Raw genomic sequence first — 18,243 nt, 5'->3', positions numbered from 1 at the left:
TACACATTACAGGAGGTTGAGGCCAGTAAATCTGTCATAAAAATATATTATAGGATATAGCCTACAATGAGATTGAGCAAACAGTTTTGTTTAAAGACAAAATATGAACAAGGCTGTCTGTCTGTCAGACAGACCCATGATGTTTACCAGGATAAGAAATAACACTAGAAAAGTTGTTATTTTGAGAGAGAAATGTCCTGCACACTTTGATATGGTTTATTTTGATGATAACTGTTGTAGCCTACAACAATCTATCTCAATACATACAGTAATAGGATCGTCATGGAGGTTGTGTAAACGTTGTAGTGCACTTATTATTATTATAAGTGACGTTTTTTTTTTTTTTTTAATTATAAGTGACGTCCCTCGAGGATGGCGACGGGAAATACGTCATCTGGAGCGAAACTCCTCCCTAACTCCGCCTTACGCTCGAATTCTATAGACCATAATCTACAACTTGGAAGTGAAAAATAAACTTTCACACAAATTTAAAATGACTGGGTGTCCAGGCACCCCACTATAGGTGGCTGATGGCCATATATAACCTCTGTGAAGTTGGCACAAACTATCTTAGACGCCCATGGCATCCAGATGTCGACGACTGATTGTTGACTGAGAGCAGAGGATAAGATTTAAGGCCCATTCCCACTGGGCCAGATAACAGATATCTGGAGATATTTCTCCAGATATTTCTCCATGCAAAGTGGATGGTAGATACAGATAAAAAAAAAAATTGCCACATAAAAGTATCTGTGGCAAATATCTGTGGTATATATATTTTTTATCTGTATCTACCATCCACTTTGAATGGAAAAATATCTGGAGAAATATCTCCAGATATCTGTTATCTGGCCCAGTGGGAATGGGCCTTAAGATTGATAAACTCAACACTGACTGAACAATGATAGTGCAGTCAGCATGCAGTGGACCAGAGTTCATAGGTATCTTCTTCGTCGGTAAACATCAGTGGTGTAAAGTATAAGTAGACCTATTTAGTCCTACTTATTTACTGTACTACACTTTTGAGGTATTTTTGTACTTTAGTTGAATATTTCCAATATTTGTATAGCCTAGTCCACGAGTCCACCTTGGATCCAAATATTGTAGCCTACTTTTACTCCACTATTTGAAAACTTTAGTTACACGTTTCTTTGTAGATTGCGTCACACATGCTACACATTATTTCAATACATTTTGAAAACCTGAAATGGGACGTTTCTGCATATTGAGTAGGATACGTTTACTTTTGGTAGGTCCTACTTACATTCATTTGATGCCAAATTTGCCAAACCCTACTTTTGTACTTTTACTCCAGTACATTTTGAATTCCGGACTTTTACTTTTAGAATATTTCTACATTGCAGTATTGATACTTTTATTTAAGTAAATAATATTAGTACTTTTTCAACTGCTGACTGTTGGCTCGGCTGGCCTAATTAAACACCATAATGTTGTTTTCATGTCAGCTGTCAGCATGGAGCAGGCCTACTTTCCCCCTTCCCCCAACCAGCTGTTTACCAACGGCGTCGATGACTGACGTCCCGTCTGGCCAATGACTGCGTTGACGTGGGCGTGGCTCGCGCAGGAGCTAAGCCAATGACAGCGGGCGCCTGTGCTACTACGCCTCGCAGATAGTTGCGCGGCAGTGTCGCGCCGCGAAAAGGGCAGATCTACAAGCTCGCTGTTCTACGCGACGGGACGCCTTTCGGAGCTTTTAGATCTGCCATTTGCGCAGGCGACGTAGGCGCGCAACGGTGTGAGGTTTTCTTTTTTGGATTGAGGATCCTTATCTGTGTGTGTGAGTGTGTGTGTGGAAACGATAAAGAGAGAGGAGCGGTGAGAGGGGATTTGGGACGATTATTGAGGTTTGTCGAACAACACACGAGTTTAATTTACCACAAAGAGAGAACCCGTGTAGACATTTGTTCTGCGGAACGTCCGCGTTATTTATTGTCAATGACTCGAACTTATTTTTTTCAGAATGATAGTGCTTTTATCAGAACAAAAGGGTCTGTTGGAAGCAGGAAATGAAATGATGTGTGCTCACTGTGCTGCCTGGGATTGGGAATTGGCATTGTGTAGAATAAATATGTTGAAACACCAGTTTGTTTCAAAGTAATTTAGAATGATAATCATGCTAGTAGGCCTACCATCATGTTTGTATCAAGTCAAGTGTGCTTTAGGGGAAAGGGAGGTTGATTGTTTGCTGTTTGCATTCATTGTAACGGTATGCATTGCAAAATCTATGAATAATTTTTTGAAAACATCTGGCAAGAAGATTGTTACCTTGATTGATTGATTGATTGATCGATTGAATACTTTATTTGAAGTTCGCGTAGGAAAGGCACAACACAGACAGTACAGTACAAGTCTAATAGGATTTAAACATAAGAAAGCATATGGCTTGTTTACAATGGGGTCCCTTTGGACTCAATTCATATGGAGGTTTTGGTAGCACTAAAAAAAAATAACAGTTTGCTCACCAATAGCTTACATGAGCTTTATGTCTCGTACTAATGTACCAAAAACGATCTACCAGTATGTTATCCTAATACTACACTGTTTCTTCAAGTTGTGAAGCTCCTATTTTGTTCACATGGCTTTATTGGCAGTTTTAAACAAGTAGGCTAGCTATATGAAGTCATTTGATCATTCCAACAACCTCATTGAATGTTCATAGTAAAAGAAGAGCCTTAAACGACACATGGCTATTGTGGTCCTGTTGAGGCAAGTCTGTTATTGTTTTAAACTAGATTGGTGTTGAGTTATTCAACATGGAGGCAAGAGCCAACAAAACATAATGCTTACTGTAACAATAGAATTCCTCTGATACCAAACCTAATTCCAATTGGCTTTGACATAATGGTTGTTATGAAGTTGTTACACACCAGTTTTGAGATTGGATATCATCATGTTTGGTGTTTGCTTTCTGATCTGGGGAGGGGGAAAACGGTATCTTTAGAGCCACTGCCATTAATTGAGGCATTATTTATCACAGTGAGAAGCCATAGGCTTCTGCTGTGCTGTACATATCGCACACAGGTTGAGAATTCACTGAGGTAATTACACATAGCCTGTGAGAACTCTTCATCTTCGAGGAGTTTAGCAACAGTGAGACAATGGGGGAACACTATCACTAATGTTTTGCGTCTCAGGCATCACAGCAACGCATAGGCTACCACATTAACAGCTTTCTGCTGTGTCTATATACTGTAGGCCTTCCACCAGATTACATATATTCCAGATTAACACTGGATTGGGCTAACCCGGTTAAAGTGGAAGATCTAGCTCAGAATTACACCAGATCCGTGATAATTCCAATGCTCTCACTTTGAGCTTCTGGGCTTCTCAAAATGTGCTCAGTCTCTCTTCACTGCAAAACATTTGAGTGTCAATTTAATTATTGAAAAAAATAATTGTAAAAAAATAAAATAATAATACAAATGTTTTTGACCACCAGTAGCAGTGTAACCCACTGGATCCACATGTGGTGATAGAAATGAATGATTGGGTTCATTTGCAGGGTCTACCTTTTCCTGTTAGAGATCATTGAAGAGACACTGATAACCATTATAAAACAGTATGACATCATGTTATTAACACTTGTGTTTCCATGTAACTGTTAGTAACCTGCCTAGATGTGGACTGACTGTTAGGCTCCATTTGAATAAATACAGAATAAGCATAGGAGTAGGTCTATAATCAAACACTGGCCCACTAGAGTTGGCCCTCCTGCTCTCTCCCCTGGCTCTCATGGAGAAAATGCCTGTAAAAAAGCAGCACCAGATGTCCCTCTGAACAAATACACTGTTACATCACCAGACAGACCAGTATTATATTCGAGGAGGCACAAGGATATATATTATACACCAGAATCCTCAAATTTCATCTGTGTTTAACTGCTTCGGTGGTAGTGTCTACTTGGTAACAACCACAGAGCGATACATGATCAAAGAGGGATGGTCAAGTTGGGTTCACTTGATATATGAACCTAGCTGGGCCTAGTACATTATACAGGCCCTTTGCAGCCTAACACTTTTGTCCCAAGAAGCCGAAGTCTTACGTGACACATTAGGAGGAAACAGACAAGGCCTGTCAATGAGCTGGATTTCATATTTTCCATTCCGTAGACTAGTCCAGAGAAGCAGAAGTGAGAAAGGCCAAGTATTTGGCAGAGCAAGAGTTGTCCTTTTATTGATACATAATTAATGCAGCTACTGAGGAAGGCAGAAGCCAAAACCTTTGGCTGCTTTGCAAGTGGGCTACACCATGGTATTGTAAGGGATGAAAAAAGATGATCCGCCACCCCGAGTGCAGTTCATTTAGAATTATATGGTGTCATTATGATGCCATGCCACTTCAACGGAGCTTATAATTCATTATGACCAGCACTTACAATACATCATAAACCTTGTTATAAGTTGTTATGCATAATTATAAACATTTATATCAAGTGTTACAATGTCTTATAAGTGCATTATTATGCATTATTATAACCTTAATACACAGTCGTTACAAATTTGTGTATACTGTATATTAGTAGTAGCCTAGCCGCGATAAAGCCAATGCTGCAACTTTTTGTCCTGAAAATAACATCTAAATGAAGCAAAAACAATTGTCACTGAACATACTAAACATGAGTAATAATACTAAACACTGATTAGTATTTTATTTATTCTGAATCCTTCGTTTTTATGGGCACCTGCCAATTGTATTTGGTTCCTCGATACCCAATCCTAGCCATGTCAATAGCCAGACGGGCGATTGTTCCAAAGTACCATTGGTCCGACGGGCGGAGCACGTTATAAAGCCTAACCCTAACCTCACACAGTCACAGTCACACTGATTTTTGATATTGCACTATTAGGTTGTGTTAGTAGTTTCAGAGTATTCTGCTTTGTATAACAATGACAGTGAGATACTTGTTAGTTGCACTAACTAGCATTGACTGCTATGGTCTCTTTGGACTCTGGATCTCCGTGGACACTGTACTATTTTGATATTTGTGCCCTAAGACACTTTATGTATATATATATTTATATATTATTCGCCCCCCTCCTCTTGATGCACCTTCTCTTTACTGTTACAGTACTGTTCTTGTTTCTTCCTACCTTTTTCTTACTTCTCTGTAACTTTGTATATAACTGTATACTGCTGTGCTACCACTGGGCAACTGAGTTTCCCCCTTAGGATAAGAAAGGTATCTATCTACACTACCTAACATTTTTTCAGACTATTGTTGGGACGTCAGATTAGTGGGCAGACCCTTTTGCATCGCTATCTTTACTATTACTATCTTGTTGCCACCCATAGCTGTATGTTTCCCCTTTTCTTCTGTATCTGTTTCTTGCTGCTGTACTGCAGTTGGCAACTGAATTTCCCCAGTGGGATCAATAAAGGTCTATCTGAGTGTCTGTCTAGTTGTGTGAATTTGATATTGACCTTTACCCACCTTGCTCCTTTAGGAGGGATATGGCACAAGAGACCAACCAGAGCCAAGGACCCCTGGTCTGTACGACTGGCTGTGGTTTCTATGGGAACCCACGGAACAATGGCATGTGCTCTGTGTGCTACAAAGATTTCCTCCAGAAACAGAACAGCAGTGGGCGACTTAGTTCACCAGGTGAGAGAGCAGGAATAATATTCACTATGTCGTATGTCATTTGTCATATTGGTGTTAAGAGGGGTCAAATGCAACAGTTGTTCCAATGTCTCATGCTTGCATGTGAAACGGATATACAGTATCCTACCATCCTTCCTATACCTTTCAAATTATATTTTGTGACCAAGTTCTTCTTGCACACATATTCCACTTAATACTATAGACCAGGGGTCTTCAACAGGGGGTCCGGGAACCCTAGGGGGTCCTCAGAGTTACTACAGGGGGTCCTCCAAATCTTTGTGTGATCGAAACTATTTTTCTTCTTTTTTTATATTAACCAATTGAACCCTAGTGTCCTTATTCTGAGAACCTCAGCCAAAAATAGCAGATATACAAGCTCACAACGCCTCGCACTGCGAGGCGTTGTGAGCTTGTAGATCGGCTATTTTTGGCAAAGAACTTTGGTGTAGAGGGGGAAAAGTGCAGCCTAATTACACGGTGAAAGGCTATTTTTGGCAAAGAACTTTGGTGTAGAGGGGGAAAAGTGCAGCCTAATTACACGGTGAAAGGTCAAGTTTATTAAGTGTTGATGGTTCAAGTGGTTAAATATCTGAAAACACAAATTGACATGAATCCAAAATACACTGATGATTGTGCTGTCAAACAATGAAACTGGAATGGAATCTATGAAAAGGTTGTGGGGGTCCCTGCTTCATTTCTGGCTCAACTAAGGGGTCCTTGGCCTGAAACCTTTGAAGACCCCTGCTATAGACAATCCAATTATCTCCATCTTCCCTTCAGCCATACCACTCATAGCCAGTTCTTTAAACCCAGAGATTCTTTACTCTGGACTACTCACATTTCTTTTGCCACCTCCTCATCTTGCCTATCCACTTGCTTCTAATCTAAAGGAAAACCTAAAGGATCCCAACCCTAAGTATCGGCCATGCACTTCCGTTTGAATTTCTCTTATTTCAATGTAGATTGTTTAGGTGAGCAGAGAGCTTTGGTTTCACCCGTGTCTCCTGACATCATTATATCACGTTATCAATAGATGTTAAACTTGTGGTGCTTCACTTCATGCATGACATGTTTTTGTTGCTTGGAAAGCATTCTGTGCTCTTTTGACGATAGCACTGTGCTTTGTGCCGGGTGCAACATGTTTTTAAAGGTCATGGCACCCGACACGCTGATTGGTTTTATTAACGTAATGCCCAAGACTAGGGATACAATAATACGATATTTTCCCAAGCTGTATCACGATACACGATCTTAACTCATTTTGTGCCCGCGATTTTCGGTCGCAATGATGTCCAGAGTGCCTCACGCAGGCTCCATCCGCTTGCACTCTCTTATTTTGAAAGCCAGAAGTGCCACAGCGTGATCACTTCCGGTCTGACGTCATCGGGTCGTGCGCCGGAACCGATCATTGTTTACGTGGTGCCATGCTGGATTGCAATGGAGCGTTTATACATGTGTTATATAAGCGAGCATCTGCCTCCATCTTCGCTTCTAAAGTGTTGTTTTGAGATAATGGACATTAAAGATGAGATCGGCCGTCCACCTCAATGTTATGGGATGACTATTGTGTGCTCGTGGAGCCGTGATGATGACAAATCAGCGCGGATTTTCGTCTCCGGACATCCGGCCATTCTACTCGGTAATGTACTCAACGTTACAGTAATTTATTACTTTTTGCGCGACATCACGCATTCGGCACTGTAAGTACTCTAGTACTTATTGCGTGACATCACGCAAACGGCACTAGATGAGTTAATACGATTCCTTTTCACATAGTTTTTTATGGTTATTTTTCAAGTTACTTGACAAAAACTAGACTCTCTGGGTTCCTTTTGGGAGGTCTAAATTGAACTTTACAAGTATGTAACTCTGACAGTATACAAATGAAACCAAATGGACCCTTACGGGTCCATTTGGTTTCATTTGTATACTGTCAGAGTTAACTGGAGATGTTGACATTTTTAAAGTTTGAGAACTACTGATTTAGACCAAAATGCAGGTTTAAATTGAATTCTGCAATGAATCTCTGTATTAACGATTAAACAGGATTCATTGTTTACAAGGCTCTCTCAATTGTATCACGATATATATGATACCTCTGAAAAGGCATATGGTGGAGACATTCTATCGTCTCAACGATAATTATCACCATATCGCCCACCCCTACCCAAGACACACCCAGGACTAACTCATTCAGAGCTGTGTTAGCGCAATGGCCATTTTAGCGTAGTGTAAATAGCAACATTGCACTGGACACATCCACACGGAATATGTTAAGACCTTAATTAGTGTAGTGAAAATGTAGCCGTCAATGTGCATTTGTGGATAGAGGGGTTGAGATGTGTTCTGGTTTGTTTCAGAGTCATCAACTACGGTCAGCAGTATTGGAGAGTCTCTCCTAGCACAGTGCTCTGAGACTTCAACTGTACCCGTGACAACATCCACCTCACACAAGGATGACACAACATCCGAACATAACAGGTACCAACGTCTTCCCACGTGTCCTTCATTTAACGCTAAATCATTCAGACTTGCTCTAACCCAGTCCCCTTACTGCCATGTTTATCCAGTAATAGCCTCTTAATTTAAAGACCCAATGAAATGACTATTTTGGGTATTTTATTTTGAAGTTTCAGTTTGAAAAGGAAGCCTGTGTGTTTCTGAACCAATCCGAGGGGACCAGCCCTTCGGGCGATGGGATTTAAAATCTGAGTAATGGGAGTAATGGGAGCCAGCAATGGGAAACAAACAGGTGAATGTAATCAAAGGTTCATTTATATGCAAGCGGACCTGTCAATGTCATCACTTTTTGAATTTCTGTTCACAGGAAATAATTAAGAGTGGCCTATTTAGGGACCTTTGATATAAATATACACAAAAAATGTTGGCATCTAGTGTCAGGAATGCCCATATGATTACCACGGATAAGCTCTAAAAGTGTGAAAAACGTATTTTTCATTTCACTGGGTCTTTAACTCTTGAGTGTACCAATGGGTGATCCCTTACTGGTCCACTTGGTTACATTAGTAAACTATCTTGAGTTACAAATGGATAAATTAGTGCTAAGGAGTTTGGACAGATTGTTGCTTGAACCAAACGTCCACCTTTGGAGAAGTGTGTCAAATGGCAATGTTCCACTATCCCGGGAAGTTGCGTCATGCCCTTTTGTGTTATCCCCACCAGAATGCTTTGTTTGTATGTGTTCTGTCGTGTGTGTGTGTGTGTGTCTATTTATCTTTGTAGTGTGTGTGAGACGTCATGTAGCCTGAGGCCTGTGTGTGTGTGTGTGTGTGTGTGTGTGTGTGTGTGTGTGTGTGTGTGTGTGTGTGTGTGTGTGTGTGTGTGTGTGTGTGTGTGTGTGTGTGTGTGTGTGTGTGTGTGTGTGTGTGTGTGTGTGTGTGTGTGTGTGTGTGTGTGTGTGTGTGTGTGTGTGTGTGTGTGTGTGTGTTGTGTGTGTGTGTGTGTGTGTGTTGTGTGTGTGTGTGTGTGAACCAGTGGCATGACATTTCTTCCTGGCTAAATTGCGTGTTAGAAGACGCTGTCAGTGTAAGCGGAGATAATGGGTATGATGATGAGATGGTAATTCCTAGGATTTGGAAAGAATCCTTGCTCTCCTGCCACTGTCTGCCTTTCTTCACACACAATAAACAGGAAGAGGAAACGTTCTTCAGTTGATACAGAAGATTGGCAAAATAAAAATATATGAAAAGAAACTCATTTCTCGATTAATTACCAATTTAGACAAAGGTCCTTTTCATGTAGTGTTGTCTTTGGTGGTCTTTAGAAGAAAAAGACAAATGTTCATCAGATGCTTTATTTTCTACTGGCAAGATTGAACATGATCTGACATGATTTGTATGCAAAGTATTATTCTTTAACATAACAGCAACTAATATGAGCTTGTTTGCTATTTGCATGATGAGTAATGGAGTATTAGTGGTTCTGTAAGTACACTTTTGACAACATTCCAGTAAATTAAGAGAACGGTTTTAGCTGCTAGATGGCAGCCAAGTGATGGGAGCAAACTGGCTAATTGTAATTGGGTGGACTGTGTTGTTGACATTTCTCCATGAATAAAGGCTGATAAACAAATTGCTCCCTCTGACAATTTCTGCGTAGTGTATAATGCTAATAGGACTGCTGTCTTAATGTGGGGTTGCATCAGGCTTTGTGCAATCCCTGTCTCATTTGTGTCAAAGCTTAGAAATTTGGCTTAGCCCTCATCTACGCTTAGCCCTCATCTACGCTTAGCCCTCATCTACATCTCCTGACATTTATGTTATTTTTAACTAGGGGTGGGCGATATGGTGATAATTATCGTTGAGACGATACAATGTCTCCACGATATGCCTTTGCAGAGGTATCGTATATATCGTGATACAATTGAGAGAGCCTTATAAGAAATCCTGTTTAATCGTTAATACAGAGATTCATTGCAGAATTCAATTTAAACCTGCATTTTGGTCTAAATCAGTAGTTCTCAAACTTTAAAACGTCAAGGTCTCCCCTTAACTCTGACAGTATACAAATGAAACCAAATGGACCCGTAAGGGTCCATTTGGTTTCATTTGTATACTGTCAGAGTTACATACTTGTAAAGGTCAATTTAGACCTCACAAAAGGAACCCAGAGAGTAAAGGTCCATTTGGTTTCATTAGTATACTGTCAGAGTTACATACTTGTAAAGTTCAATTTAGACCTCCCAAAAGGAACCCAGAGAGTCTAGTTTTTGTGAAAAATAACCATAAAAACCAACGTGAAAAAGAATCGTGATAATATCGTGTATCGTGATACAGCTTGGGAAAATATTGTGATATTGTATTTTTCCATATCGCCCAGCCCTATTTTTAACCACATCAGAGCTTGACACTAATGTCTCACAAAACACGTACAGGACATGTTCTACTTGCCCAAATATTGTGTTCACTTGCCCGACATTTTTAAATTGTGCATATGTGTGTACACAGTAAAGCTCTGCTCCCTTCACGTCTGCTAGTTTTTACTTTACTCTTTACAGTGAGTTTTTACTTTACTCTTTTTTTGGAAGAACCCAGGGCTGTAATCGGTGTAGCTCGGCTATTTTCCACAAAGAGATTTGATGTAGAGTGAGAGAAATACAGACGGACGTCATCCACGTTCAATCCACCTCTTGTTTTTAATTATACAATGTTTTATTGCGACCTTCAGGTCGCAGTTACTATCAAAACCTCCACTGGCTGACAGTCTGTCTGTCTGTCTGTCTGTCTGTCCGCCACACATCACGTCACACTTTTGCCCTACTGATATCTCCGCCACCGTTGCCCCTATCCATGCACACACACTCCTTGGCTTCCAAACCACAACCTCCACCCCTCATTTCTCACATGGCCCTCTTCTAGCACCACCTTGGGGCCGATTCTTGCAAAACACATTTTTGGACACTGCTCCTAAAGATTTTGCCCTAAAATCACGCAAAGCAGTACACAGTATCTCTAAAGTCATGTCATCAACATGGATCTGTCCCATTTCCCCTATTCCCTCCTGATTGGCTACCATTGCCTTCTAAAGTTTATGTATGTAGCGGTCGCTTATCTCCCGATTAGGGAGTCTTCAAGGTTCAAGTTTATTAGTCTCCCTCAGGAGAAATTTGTCTTGGAGACAGAGCCACATCTGCATTGTATATAAAAAAAAAACTGGTAATAATTCAATGTTTGTATTTATTCAACACAGTGTATCGTTCTTGTGATGTTTTTCAGTGATGCAACAGCCTTGGCAACTATAACGAAAGAAGAGAGCACCTCGGAAGCTGAAGTCAGCGTGAAAACCGAGGAGTTACAGAGTATGGCTCAAGTTCTCGTCTCTCTCTCTCTCTCTGTCATGTTACTGTGCAACCTCCTCTGCTGTGGTGGATTCCCTGAGAGAGGGCATGGTCACACTGTCATAGAAACATGTAGTCACACTTTGAGCTGAAAGAACTCACACCCAGAACTCGGGTGAAGTTTCCTTATTTATAAAAAGTGTATATTAAGGTATTACTTAACAGTAAATCCAGTATCACTTGTAAGTACATGGTGGATGTACTTACAAGTACATCAAGCCGCCTCATGCTACTGAAACAGGAGTTAGGCTCCTGCCCTATGGGCCATACTGTATGGCTCAGGAACTGTTGGTTTCCAAGGTTTACCACTAACTTATACAGGGTTCCCACGGGTACCCACGGTCATGAAATTCCTGGAAATATTTTGAAATTAGAAAAATATTTTTCCAATGGAATAAATAGCTATGCATTGTCTTTGGTTATTGATTTTGTTAATACCTCTGAAATGACAAATTAAACATGGGCCAAATTGTCAAATATTAGAGGCAGAAATTGTGAAAATAGCCGATCTACATGCTCACAACGCCCCCCAACGCGAGGCGTTTTGAGCATGTAGATCTGCTATTTTCACAATAGAACCGTGTTATGCAAAATTCCTCAACTCTTAGTGCTCGTCGGGGTGGGGGGTTCCCAGTTAAAACATGATTATTTTGGGGGTCACAGCCTGAAAAGGTTGAGAACCACTGGCATACACTACCTGTCTTTGGGCATTGCGCATAGGAGTAAGCGTTATTGAGCTGAATTATTGTTATATAGTCCTGGAAATTGGGTTAAATATTCTGGAAAAGCTTTGGAAAGGTTTTGGAAATTAATTGGTAAAAATGTGTGGGAACCCTGCTTATAGTTTGTCAGGGGGGTATATTTTGGGCTGTTTGACCAGCTTCCCATCTGTGAAGATGGCCATTTGTGTTTGTTGGAGCGCCCTAACCCTAACATTTTAAACTCCACCCCCCCCCCCACCTCCTCCTCCTACATAGATTAGACCTGATATTGATCATCTTTTCACATTGCATAAGTTATCTACTATTATGAACGTTACCTTATTGTTGAGATAATTGCCAACGGGAAAGGGATTTTAGATTTTCTCAGGCATATCGGCCATCAGTAACTGTATGTTGCACTGAATGGCCAGCAGTATTACGCTCATTGTGTATAGATTACCACTCATCTGTACAAAGGTGTTCTACAGTATTAACCCATTTAGGCCTGAACACAATATGACGCAATATTTTATGCTTTAAATATAAAAAAATAGCAGATATACAAGCTCACAGCGCGGCACCGAGTGCCGCGCTGCGAGCTTGTAGATCTGCTATTTTTGAAAAATCGTGAAGAATTGAATTTTGACACGATTCTATAAGTGTCTTTTGAATCCTTCTAAGATTTTTTGAAAAAACCCTATGTTTCTATGTCAGCAATCTGGCCAGCCATCGTCAAAGAAAAGCTCCTTTTCACTTAACTGGAGCTCAGTTAGGCTGTTCTTGAGAGACTACTATGTCAGTGGATCTCAAACCTTTTTCATGTGAAGGACCCCCAAAATGATATTTATTTGGCCACGGACCCCCATTTCAAAATATCTAGTTCCAGGGACCACGCAGAAGCAAAATTTGAGTTAAGAAACGTTCGCTTTGAAAATACATATATTCAAAGATTTGCACACATTTTCATGACTTTTTCAAAAATAGCAGATCTACAAGCTCGCAGCGCGGCACTCGGTGCCGCGCTGTGAGCTTGTATATCTGCTATTTTTCACTGGTTAAAGCATTCAATCATTTCTAGGCCCTAAATGGGTTAAACTGGAGCGGCTCTGACAAAAGGGATGGTTATTTATACCAGAGAGAAAGATGAGATATGATAAGCTTGTCTTCTCAGACCTCTCCCTATCTAGGGCAGGAGAAACCAGTGGTGTTGCTGTTGTTCTAGGCAAACATCTACAAATATTTCTTTGTCTACAAGGAAATAATGAGGGCACTAGAAGCTGTTAAATGACTATATATGAGGTCACAAAATGACATTTCCATGTGCAAATACACTGGTCAACAAAGTGGTTAAAATGCTCGAATTCTGACAGTTCTTGTGTAAACGGCGTAGGAAATAAGAAAACAAAATCCTCAAACCAGTTAAACCAGCAGTGTAGTCCGCCTGGGACGGGCACACTAGGCTGCATTGTCAGCCTGACAGCGTGTCGCGGGTTCGAATCCCAATCCCGACGACCTTTGCTGCGCGTCACTCCCCATCTCTCTCCCCATTTCCTGTCAGTCTACTGTCCTGTCAATAAAGGCATAAAAGCAAAAAAAGAACAGCAGTGTAGTGACATATTGTTCAATATGTGACGCTTTAGTCCAAATATAGAATACTGCTCAGCTTTTCAACAGATATTTTCTGATTGCCCCCTGTGTTCTGTTTCAGCATCGGTAGATTCGGTACCACAGGACTCCCCCCAGGTAGCAGTGGAGGAGACTGAGGACAAACCCAAAGCTAAGAAGAACCGCTGCTTCGCCTGCCGCAAGAAAGTAGGCCTCACAGGTAAAACATAGCACACAACGTGACATGAGGAAGCGAGGCTTATTTATAAGGCCCACTGAAGGATTTTACTCCTGTAAACCTGATATGGGATGTAACAGAGAAAAAAATATGAATTTTAAATCTTGACCCTCACAGACAGCACACTGCCCCAGGACCGTATAAAATGAAATCAAAACACATACAAGCCTTCCAGATCGGCCCATATCCTTGAACCTGAACACATCTAATGTTATGCTTCTCCAAAAATTGTTAGTTCTGGCCAGGAAATGCATCCTTTTTAATTGGATTATGGATAAACCACCAACAGTGGCACAGTGGTACCAAGATATATATAATATCTTACCCATGGAAAGAATGAGTGCTAGATCTAAAGGCAATCAGAACATCTTTACCAAAATATGGAAACCACTACTTGATCACTTACCATCTGATACAGTTGCCCCCCTCCCGACAGATAGTGACTGAAGTGACATGTCTGACAACCTATGTTGGCTGGGGCAGTAGTGGCGTTTCCATAAAGCCACTTTTTGCGCATTAACAGCTTAGTCGCAAAATGTTTTTATGGAAACACTTCAAAATGCGAATAAACTTTCATTATCCGCAAAAAAGATTATCCGCTTGGAGGAGGAGGATTTTGAGGCTTAATCGAATAAACTAAATGCGCAAAAGTGAATGGAAACGGGTCAGACAATACATTCGAATAAAGTATGACGTTCTAGGTCCATTTCCCCTGCCACTTTGTCCATGGTATAGCGTTAGCCCACAAAACAAACCTGTTGTTTGTTACACACGGAGTGACACGGACCATGTGTAAATTCCTCCCGTTTTCACCTCAAGCCATCGGTGGCGAGCGAACCCTTCCTCATCCCACGGTGTTGCGTGCCTGAAGTGCCCAATCTACAAGCTCACAGGCACAGCAGCTGCAGCTCGCATCCACGTCTCCGCGCCGCGTTGTGAGCTTGCAGATCGGCCACCTGACCTTCCAGAGGACGCTGAAACTTCCACTGTGCAGCGACGTGACTGCGGTTTTCCCGGTGAATCGGTAGCTTTATGTATTGAGAGGAACTCTTGCCAATTTCGTAAGAGACTCGTCGCCAATTGTAATATATTTAAAAGTTATTTGGGGCCATGATGATGACGACTGATAATCCCTTCTTCCCACTACTAGACAGCGACCGAGTGACAGCAGTCAGACGTGCAGACGGTGCAGTGCTCAGGTTCGGTCTGAAAAAAATCAGCCCGATCAACTCTTGCGACGACGCTAATTCGAATGACACCCGCAAATGGAAACATGCTAAATTCGCTTTGTCTTAATGCGTATTTATGATAATTCGCTTCCCTAATTCGATTAAGTTTATGGAAACGCCACTAATGATTCACTGCCACACCAGGAGGGAAAACTAGACATGTCTGTGGACTGTTGTAGCTGATGTGACCCCTTTCTTTCTTTTTTTGTGACCTCTTTTTGTTTTGTTTTGCTTCATTTATTTTAGTATTTGTTTTTATTGCATGTATATCTTGTTGCATTTGTTTTATGTCGTGTCCAGCTCTGTCTTATGTGTAGATGGTGTTTGTTGGAAAAAAAGAGAAAAAAATGGGGACACAGGGACTAAATTATATATTGAAACCCTAAATCAATGCATGTACATGTAACCTGTTGTACCCAAATAAATAAATATATATAAAACACCACACTTGCAACCACACTTGCATTAGTTGCAATTTCCCAAAATGGCGAATTTTCTAGTTATTTTATTAATTGATTTAAAGTGTTTCTACTGCATTCAGTCCAATGCACCAACCTCACCAAGAAAAAATCCTTGTATGCACAAAACTACAGTATCTGAAAAGAATTGTTCTGACTGTGATTGCATTGACAAGCAAGGTTTCACCCTTCACCCCTCTTGTGTCCCAGGCTTCGATTGCAGATGCGGAAATGTGTTCTGCGGCGTTCACCGATACTCGGACATGCACAACTGCACCTTTGACTACAAAGCCGACGCGGCGGAAAAGATCAGGAAAGCGAATCCCGTCTGTGTCGGAGAGAAGATCCAGAAGATCTAAAGGGCGTTCATAGCAGACCTCACCACAAGCCTACGATTCTCAACATCAAACATTTCTTTCCGTCGCAGTTCTGCTCCTGACAAGTTGCTGTTGCTTTAACCCATTTAGAACGGGTACACATTTTGTGTATCATTATTCTATGCTTTAACTATTGAAAAATAGCAGATATACAAGCTCACAGCGCGGCACTTAGCTTGTAGATCTGCTATTTTTGAAAAATCGTGAAAATTAGAATTTTGACCCGATTCTATAAGTGTCTTTTGAATCCTTCTAAGATTTTTGGAAAAAACCTATGTTTCTATATGTCAGCAATCTGGCCAGCCATCGTCAAAGAAAAGGTCCTTTTCACTTGACTGGAGCTCAGTTAGTCTGTTCTGGCCACGGACCCGCATCTCAAAATATTTAGTTCCAGGGACCACCCAGAAGCAAAATGTGAGTTACAAACGTTCGCTTTGAAAATACATATATTCAAAGATTTGCACACATTTTCACGACTTTTTCAAAAATAGCAGATATACAATCTCGCAGCGCGGCACTCGGTGCCGCGCTGTGAGCTTGTATATCTGCTATTTTTCACTGGTTAAAGCATTCAATAATTCTAGGCCTAAATGCTTTAAGCAACCTTTCTGTCTACTCGGACCCTTAAATTATACACGCAGAACTGTTCTTGACCTTTTCTTTCTGCAACCGATTGCTTTATTACAATCCTTAGTTTTAACTTTGAACGTTTATGGTTTGTGAATTCTTAAATAGACAAAGGTTTTTTGTTTTTATTTTTCCGTTACTAATAGGGCTTTGATTATTATATTTTAATTTGGGGCTACTTGAAGGGCTGTGCTTTGATTGCATAATCTAAAAAATGCATGTAAAACCCATCAAAGAATTTTCCTTTCCTGACTATTTTGTACTGTATGTAGCATTGTTTAATAATAACCGAATGTATTGGGGGGGGGGGAAACACCAGACGTTTTTACAGCATATTGCATACATTTGCTCACCTTTAGTATAATTTATAGTCATTTAACATGTGTGATGATCTGCCATATAGACGTGTGTATGTGTCCTTAATGTCTCTAACCCAAGTCATTATGAATAGCTTGTATGCACATTGTTGCTGGTTGTGAGTGGGAATACCGTTCATTTATGGGTGCACAAGAGAAGAATGAACAGGAATTATTGTGACGTATTTATGTTGGTTTATTCACTGTTAAGATTTTAATCATGATTACAATAAAAATCACACCTAGTGTGAAGTGATCTGTGCTATTTCGGAGTTAATTTCATTAACGCTTCAGTATACTTATAAGCTCAGACATTTTACACAACAAACTTTGAGCGGCTTGTGCCAAGATGTAGGCAACAAGTAACCTCGCCCGCCTGGTGATCGTTAACAACGGGCGGTTTGATCCGGTCTAGGCGGAAACCACAAGCTGCAAAGCGGCGTCGCTTTGTTTTGGCTCCCTCCGTTTGTTTCCCCGATCCCTATTACAATGCTCGAGTAGGCTAAGTATAGTCTTGCCAGTCGCTACGAGTTGGAATAAAAGATGCATATCCAAACAATTTTTTCAAAAGCAAAACTACGCCGCATCAAGGAGTTTATTAGGTAGGCCCTAAAAGTATGTCCCTGAGCGCAGGGGAATTATTTTGGGTTAAAACTGAATCCGGTTTGATAGTTCCGGCAAATTGTAGTCCTTTGAGTACTACAATATGACGGTGGTTTCCTCTCCCGTCCGGATCAAACCTCTAAAAGTGAAGTGATCCCAGACTAGGCAACAATAGTTTACTTATTCCCCAGACATTTCAAATCCACCCCTCACTTCAAACTGGGTTTGATTTTTTTAACACGTTTTTCCCATTGGTTTTTGACCGGACAAAGTCAAATGTTGTAGCTATAGCACCGCTCAAAATGTAAAAAGTTATAATATACAACCGTGGAGATCATAATGTATACACTAAAGTAGGCCTAACCACCGCCAAATATGGGATGATTATTAGAAAGAACGCCTAGACAGCTAGACCGTCCATACAGTCAATGAAGCAGGCCATTTATTCCTGACCTAGGAGGTACCATGATGATTTTGCTTAGTCATTCCCCCAAACCTTTTGGATTATTTACCCAAGTGGTAGGGTAGGGTGGATATAAGAGCCAGTGTCTGATTGGCTGCCTGGCCAT

The 18,243-nt window shown here is 40.8% G+C and overlaps 1 protein-coding gene across 1 annotated transcript; it reads left to right on the top strand.

Annotated features, from left to right (window-relative positions):
* Positions 1-1,820: 1,820 nt before the first annotated feature.
* zfand6 (zinc finger, AN1-type domain 6) lies at positions 1,821-17,321 on the top strand. Its single transcript, XM_080729291.1, has 6 exons — positions 1,821-1,865; positions 5,466-5,623; positions 7,984-8,104; positions 11,359-11,441; positions 13,890-14,006; positions 15,922-17,321. Exons 2-6 carry the CDS (start codon positions 5,473-5,475, stop codon positions 16,068-16,070), a joined length of 621 nt encoding a protein of 206 aa, XP_080585417.1. The 5' UTR covers positions 1,821-1,865; positions 5,466-5,472; the 3' UTR covers positions 16,071-17,321.
* Positions 17,322-18,243: the final 922 nt, after the last annotated feature.

Source organism: Nannobrachium achirus, assembly GCF_963921795.1.
Source record: "Nannobrachium achirus genome assembly, chromosome: 7".
Taxonomy (NCBI): domain Eukaryota; kingdom Metazoa; phylum Chordata; class Actinopteri; order Myctophiformes; family Myctophidae; genus Nannobrachium; species Nannobrachium achirus.
This window is presented reverse-complemented; position numbering and strand designations above follow the sequence as displayed.